Source organism: Engraulis encrasicolus, chromosome 12, assembly GCF_034702125.1.
Source record: "Engraulis encrasicolus isolate BLACKSEA-1 chromosome 12, IST_EnEncr_1.0, whole genome shotgun sequence".
In the NCBI taxonomy this organism is placed as follows: domain Eukaryota; kingdom Metazoa; phylum Chordata; class Actinopteri; order Clupeiformes; family Engraulidae; genus Engraulis; species Engraulis encrasicolus.
The window spans coordinates 38,520,472-38,528,120 of NC_085868.1; the positions used below are offsets into that span (position 1 = coordinate 38,520,472).

The following is a 7,649-nucleotide window of genomic DNA, read 5'->3' on the forward strand; positions in this document are numbered from 1 at the left end:
GCGCCCATGTGTGGTGTTACTAATATTCCAAGGTTTACAGTTTAGGCTGCCATATTGACAGCTAAATGAGTGATTATTACCTTAATGTCATTGCAAATTGTGCTTTCTATTGGATAGATTAAGTACGAATAAAGTTGCGTATACAATTGCGCACATGGTTACGCACAAAGGCTTCCCTAAGTGTCACTTGTTATTATGTAATAACTGCCACAGACGATAGTGCACCACTTGGAGGTGGATCTAGTCGTCATCCCAAGTCATGTTTTTTTTTCATCAAGCAGTGAATAGGCTATGCACCACTAAATGACGCATTCAGCTTTTACATTCATCAGTACCTCGGAGAGCTCCAAACCTGTCCATATTCCAGGCAGGTTCTCATCAGCCTGCACTCGTCTTAAATAAATAAATAAATGTTTATTCGTAACATTATGGCATTGTGAATTTGTTTAAGTCATCCATCCTTCCTAAAGCTGGGAGCAAAATGAATTATATGTCGTGACGGTAAAAAAAAAAAATGGATTGAAGTCTAGATATAGGCCTACGGTTAGAAGGGCAAATATTTGTACTCTAGGCTGGATGTGAAATGTCAAAACTGACGAAATACTGTAGCTGTATTTTTGTTTTTTTGCGCTATGTGTTTTCCCAGTGATTAATCTATCACAGTTCAGATAACCTGCATCCCAAGCCGAACATGAGAAACCGCAAGCCCTAAAACATATCGAGAAGAGAAAATCAGACACATTAGCCTAACGTTTTCCTTTAGCTTTTACTGCACACTTGATCCAACCATAACAGGACGAGTCAGTTGTGTTTCGGGTTAAAAATATCGCACCCAGTAAACGAGAGTTTTTTTTCTAGGCCATCAGGTTAGAAGCCATACATAATGCACGCGCAATTCGTATTGCGCGCGATGAAAAGTCTGAATATCTACATGCCACGTGTGTGATGGGCACCAAACACCTATCTCAAATCCTCACAACGGAGGCTCGTTATTAGGTTTTAAAATAATTAAACTGTTGAGCCAAGTCGAGCTATCTTCAAACCGCCCTTGAGTTGAGTTTCCAAATTTAGGACTATCGCCCTCCCCTTCTAGAGTCGTGCCCGACTCTCCCTTGCCAGTGCCGCGGCTCCCCTTCCTCATTTGCCCTAAGAAAGTTAAAGAACCTCCAATGCGACACACGATACGACATGTGACATCACAGGTCGAACTTAAATAAGAAGGCCCTAAGCCCGTGGTCCAGGACCACTCTCCTGGGACTCCGGCTTCTCTTGACTTCAGCCTAACCGCCATCTACACTTCATCATGGTGTGTACTGTGGATCTATGTATATTAATCTGGCGATGATGTTTTTTTTCTCTCTCTCTCTGTTTGGATTTGGGGCGGCCAACACATCTTTGCGAATATAGGATATCTGATTTTTTTTTTTAAACTGAGCCTATCAGGACTTTGCTACAACTCTGCTGTTGACTGCAACACAGATGCTGGATATGCGCTAATTGATGATAGACAATCAGAAAAAGAAACTCCCTATTTTAAAAAAAAACGTATGATTGGAAGATTACATAGAGAACAAACATAGGAGACATCTAAAATTAACCAAATGACATCTAGATAGATTGACATATTGTTTAACACAGAAGAATGTATGGGTCTGTGTGTGAGTCTGTGTGCGTTTGCGTGTGCGTTTGCGTGTGTGTGTGTGTGTGTGTGTGTGTGTGTGTCTGTCTGTGTGTGTATGTGCGTGTGTGTGTGTGCACGCGTGCATGTGTGTGTGATCATGCGTGCGTATGTGTGTTGTAGAGTAGGGTACAGTACAGAACAGATAGTACTGTACAGTACAGATACTAATCCTGAAGAAAATTAAGTTTGTATTTTTTTTTCCTCCAAACAATGGACCCAACACAAAGCTGCCCCTTTCCTCTTTTTAAAGGCCATAGTGTTCAAGTTGTATGCAATATTGAAGTGAATGTCCTCTCAGTACTAATGCTGTCTTGTGCTTGGCCAGGGTGACGCTCCCCCCGCAGAGGCCGCTCCCGCTGAGGCCGCCCCCGCTGAAGCCCCCGCTGCCCCCGCTGGCTTCTCCGCTGACCAGATTGAGGGTAAGTCTTGCGATATGTTTTGGGGGGCTTTTTTTGTTGCCTTTGTTTAGGATAGAGCAGTGAGAGAGTGACACAGGAACGCAAGAAATTAGTAATGCGAGGGGGGCTGGGGGTGCAAAATTACCTCAGGTTGGACTCGAACCTAGGACCCTGGATTAATGGTATGGCACCTTAGCCAACTGAGCTGCTGTACTGACAGGGAGTCTTCAGCAAGTCTTCATCAAGACTTGCAACACTGTCATGTAGCTTGTGATCTGTGTGTCATGTTGTGACAGTGTCAATCTGTTGGCTTTATGTACATAAATAGCTAAATGTATTGTTATGAAATTACAAGGCAGTGTGTATTGGCTAAACAAAACAATTGAAATTGGACAGGCAAGCCAAGTTAGGAGAGGTTGCTCTGTATGACATTTTCCTAAATATGATCCCACAGTACCATTTCCTCAGGAACTGCACAGGTATGATAAGAGTGTTAAGTTAGGAAGTTTCTGTAAAGCTGCAACATGTTCTCTGTTCATCCAGAGAAGGGATCCATTGGAGAGATCCATTGGGTTGTTCATGGAATGCTATAGGGATAGCTCATTGCTGAGGCAGACATAATATGTCACTTCAACTGAAGGTTGGGCCATCACATCTGTTGAAGGATGTCACAACTGCAGCTGTCAAAGCAACTGACCTCTGCCGCTTGTTTTTTTCCCCTTAATGTCCCATTGATGGATGGTGAAGGACATCACTGTTTAGCAATATGGCCCTTAACACCTCACCAAAATATAAAACAAATTGTCAAGTGGTGCCAAAATCAATGATGACCTTCACAATCACTACTTGAATAGGGGCAATTGGCAATGTTAAAGCCAAATCCTCTGACATGTATTTTATTATCAGATGGAAGACACACTTCGCAATGCCCTTTGCGTCTTTGAGAACAACATTGTCAAAAAACAGTTCTATAAACACCTCTTGCTTTGGAGACGTGCAGCAGTTGTGTGTGTGGCACGCAAGGTGTCGGAAAAAATGCCCTCAGCTGTTGAGGCCATTCTTATCCGCCCCCTATTCCCAATGGCGGCCACGCGTGCTTTGGTTGCACAGTGGTCCTTGGACTCTTGCACTAAGCTCCTGTCAAAAGCCGAAGACGCGATAGATGCTAAAGGGTCAGCTTTCAAAAGGCATCTGCACCGCACCCGCCTTCCTCCCCACTCGCCCCCTCTCTGTTCGACCCCTTCAAACTTTTGTCGTGTCCTTGTACATGTACTGAGCCTGACAGGCATCCTCTTTCGGTGATGTCCTTTTTCAAAGGCATCCATCCGCGTTACGTAAACCACAAACGCTATTGTGACAGAAAATCGTCTGTCACACCACGAGCCAATCAAGAGTAGTGCGCTCTTTAAATATGTATCTTAATCACAGAATTCTTTAGACGAATTAGATCGAGCTATCTACGCAAGGCATGCTGCTATATGCTCACTGAGGCAATCCCTGAGGGACACGGAGCACTAAACAGTTCTCGGCACATAGAACTATCCGTGGCAAATAAAACTCCTCCTCAAGTGGGATCTAATTTGGTCCCTTGGTGAGACAGGGTGTATCTATCATGTGTGACTGATTGCCATGTGCAGGTTTGAGTTGTAGCTTCCTCAGCTGAACGGTCCCTAAACAGGAGCTGGTGTTGATTAACACCAGTGTCAGCATTCTTAGTTGCAACCTGGGGCGGTGGGGGGGGGGGGGGGGGGGGGGCAGGGGGTCGTCTGGAGACCTCTGCAGGCCTTGTACGGCATGGGCTGCTTTCTGAGTAGGAGTGTGTGTGTGTGGGGTGGGGTGGGGGGGGGTGCTGGCTGGCAGTGGTGTATCGATTGCCAGAGTTGCTGGGTTAAATGCCACCTAAACATGATCTGGTGGGCAGCAGCTGTGGTGTGTGGTGGCGGTTACAGCATGGAAGCATGGAGAGACATGGAATCTGTCAGTGGACCTCTGTCGATTCCACAACCCCAATGGATCCCACACAAATTGCAGACTCTTGTTTTTTTTTTCTCCCCCATTTGCTATGTACATGTGCCCAAGCCTGTGTGGTAGCCTGGTTAGTTAGTTCCTTCCGTGGGACACTGTATACACAGCCGCCCAGTTCAATTAATGGAGGACAGAGAGAGAGAGAGAGAGAAAGAGAGAGGGGGAGGGAGGAGGGGAGGGACCGTGTAAGGGAAGGAAGGGACCTTAGCCGCGCAGAAATGCCTTTGAACTGCCTGTTGAGTACCAAAGGCCATTGATACATACAGTACACCCACATGTCATGTCAGCAATGTGTGGCATCAAATGAGACAAAGGGACACATCTTCTAGTCTAAATGACCACATTTAAACTGCTGTCACACTGGAGTCTTGGGGGATTAGAGAGTCAAGAAATTGATGGGGTCCATTGAATAGATGTACGATGGCCTACACTGAATGTAATAGAATGTTGAGAATTGCAGTTTTAGTAAGCTCTAATAGTTGTCTGGTTTAAATGGCAGTCAGGAATAGTAGGCCTACTGTATTGGCTGAAGAAGAAGCGTGTGAAAGTGTATGTGTGAAAGCACTGAATGACGTTCTCTGTCAGCCTGTTTAACGCTCGTCATCGTTCTCTCCCCTATCTCCAGACTTCAAGGAGGCCTTCGGTCTTTTCGACAAAGTTGGTGACAACCAGGTGGCCTACAACCAGGTTGCTGACATCATGCGCGCCCTGAACCAGAACCCCACCAACGGAGAGGTGAAGAAGCTGCTCGGTGACCCCAGCGCAGATGGTGAGGACATAAATAATCAATAAATCTGCAATAAATAGGACGAACAGATCAATCCCCCCCCCCCTCAATAGATAGTCTCTGCCAAATCACTAGTCATTTTTGTAATTATAATTATGTAGCAGCACCATTGGAAGAACCCCAAGAGAATACTCAGAGAGGGTTCCCCCATAATGATGACTGGATGTTCTCTAGTGTGGCTTAAGTCATAACTTGATTGAAAACTAAATTACATTGACAAATGAATTGTCCCCTAAAGACATGCCAAATCACCAGTCAGTGTTTTAGTCTTTTTCACCCATTAGCCATTCATCTTTTCCTGCTATTCAGTGCATGACACCCCCAGCTCCCTTTATGACACACAGTTATCTATTAGATGTCAACACTGTGCCATTCATAGAGGGGTGGACAATCCTATCATGCCATTGCTCTATGTAGGCATTTGTGTCGCTCGCTAACGTACTCGCTGTCCATTGTGTGTGTCATGTCCGTGTCCGTATCGTGTGGCGACAGACATGGCCAACAAGAGGATGAACTTCGACGCTTTCCTGCCCCTGCTCGCCAAACAGGACGCTGTCGTGAAGGGTACCTATGACGACTACGTTGAGGGTCTCCGCGTCTTCGACAAGGAGGGCAACGGCACCGTCTTGGGCGCTGAGCTGCGTATTGTGTTGGGCACAATGGGTGAGTCATTCAAAAACAACAGCTGAAAACGATGGAAGATGATGGCAGCTACTATTGACTTACAACTTGGGAATTACAACCCGTTTTTCTCTCTGAATACCAACAGGTGAGAAGATGAAGGAGGACGAGATTGACGCCCTTATGCAGGGTCAGGAGGACGACAATGGCGCTATAAACTACGAGGGTAAGTAAACTCTGCAATGTCCTTCAACAGACCTGTGCACTTTCGGCCATTTGAAGTCAACATGTCACTTTTAACCTTAGCATGTATTTCAGTATAGGCCTATGGCATTGACACATATGGTTAACCCTAGCATGGGCCACGTTAGTTATTTAAGCACCTGGCAGGTTTATTTACAGAGATGTCCATACATGGTGTATGGTGAGGCACTCAAAATTTTATTTTCTCTCCCCCCCTCCTCCTCCTAAATTCTACTCCTCCCCTCTTCCAACTCTCCTTCCCTCCATCCAGCTTTCGTCAAACACATCATGTCTGTGTAAGAGGCCCCCATGGGAGTGGTGAAGAAGATGAAGTCGACCTGCAGGCCCTCAGGGTGCCAGGACATCCAACTCTTTTAAGACCAACCAATAAAAGGGAATAACAAAAAAAGGACTATGGGATGTCGCCGGTGAATAACAACACACATTTCCTTTTTTTTTCATCCATATCCACTTTTCCTGTCCATATATTTTTCTTTTTTTTTTCCTCCACTCATCTTCTCTCTGGACGTTACCTCCTTCTATCTCTTCCTTTTCTTCTCTCTACTGCCCCTCACACCACCACGCCTTTTCCGTTCCACTCCTCCTTCCGTCCCTATCCAACCCAGGGGTGACGGTCCCTGGTCTTGGCGGGAAACGGGGGAGGGAGGGTGGGCCACTCATGAAGTGGGGGTCTCCCCCTGCCTTGCCCCGACCCGGCCCCCGGTCACGGCACCACCGGCCAGCTGTGCCAAAGGCACCTGGCACACCTGCGGACCAGTCGCCAACACTCCCCCCCCCTCCCCCCTCCCTTCCTTCCTACCTTCCGTGATCTTCCCTTGTTCCATTCCCCTCTACCTCCCTCACCTCCCTCTCCTCACACAGAAAACTCGTCTTTTATTTTCACTCAGAATAAAACCTTTTCCAAAAGTGCCTGTCCTTGTTCAATTCTTGGTCTTTCACGGCAGATTACTTTTTAACTTTGCACTGAAACTATGAAATAAATATTTATTTTATTCATACATCCCTAGTATCAGTGTGTATAATTTTGTACAGAGTCTCACAAACTTCAAAGTTACCAAAACGGCATCTTATTTGTACTTGTTCAACTATTGTAGACTATTTAAGAAGCAGTGTGTATTTTTAGTAGACTATTTCCATAACCAATGCTGCCCATTCACATTATTGGATTTATTTTTCGTGAATACTTTATTTGCTAAGCAAATGAAGTAGCCTAATGTTTACTGGTTTTTACCAGTGTAGATGTTGCAGCCAAATATGTCTGTGACCGAAATTCAAGATGGTGGTAGTTTTTTATATGGATAACACCCACCTATTCATGAATAAAAAGTGTTAAATGTCCAAGCTATAATAAATATCTAGGTTGTAATACGGTTGTTGGTTGTAGTATATGATAAGACAACATTTGTGAATGGGCAACATAAATTCAGGAAACAAACTACTAAAAATGGCATTCATTGCCTTTATATCTTCCATGGATACATAACTGTTTACAGAACAGATAAGAGATAAAAGTTCAATCTAAATTAAAAGTTGCATTGAAAAGTCTATATATGGGCAACCCTGACTGCGATCAAAACTTAACCTGAACACCTCCATGTGACCCTACAGTAAATGTCACTGAAATCAGTCTGGCCAACTTCCTGCTCTTGCTGGTTCAAAATAATCTCAACACGTATTGCAAAAACTAACTGCATGCATATATGATTTGACTGGTTGCAGTGGTGACACTGGTGGGATTTTAAAGACACCCATTGATCCTGTCTCTCAGAACACCCTTTCCATAAGGTCTGCCAAGGCAAGGTCTGGCTTGGGGTGACATCCAGGCTGATCAAAAATGGTTCTTCAATCAAATCCCAAATAGGTGTAAAGTGAT

General features: G+C 44.9%; 1 protein-coding gene across 1 annotated transcript; it reads left to right on the top strand.

Moving 5' to 3' along the window:
• Positions 1-1,198: 1,198 nt before the first annotated feature.
• On the top strand, positions 1,199-6,776 carry mylz3 (myosin, light polypeptide 3, skeletal muscle). Its single transcript, XM_063212128.1, has 6 exons — positions 1,199-1,306; positions 2,007-2,100; positions 4,730-4,873; positions 5,384-5,554; positions 5,661-5,738; positions 6,027-6,776. The coding sequence occupies exons 1-6, from the start codon at positions 1,304-1,306 to the stop codon at positions 6,053-6,055; spliced, it is 519 nt and encodes a 172-aa protein (XP_063068198.1). The 5' UTR covers positions 1,199-1,303; the 3' UTR covers positions 6,056-6,776.
• The last annotated feature ends 873 nt before the right edge of the window (positions 6,777-7,649 follow it).

Bases quoted from the DNA above. Each gene is read 5' to 3' on its own strand.
- mylz3 (XM_063212128.1), top strand. The intron at 2,101-4,729 runs GTAAGTCTTGCG...CCCTATCTCCAG, and splicing joins CTCCGCTGACCAGATTGAGG to ACTTCAAGGAGGCCTTCGGT. The intron at 5,555-5,660 runs GTGAGTCATTCA...GAATACCAACAG, and splicing joins TATTGTGTTGGGCACAATGG to GTGAGAAGATGAAGGAGGAC.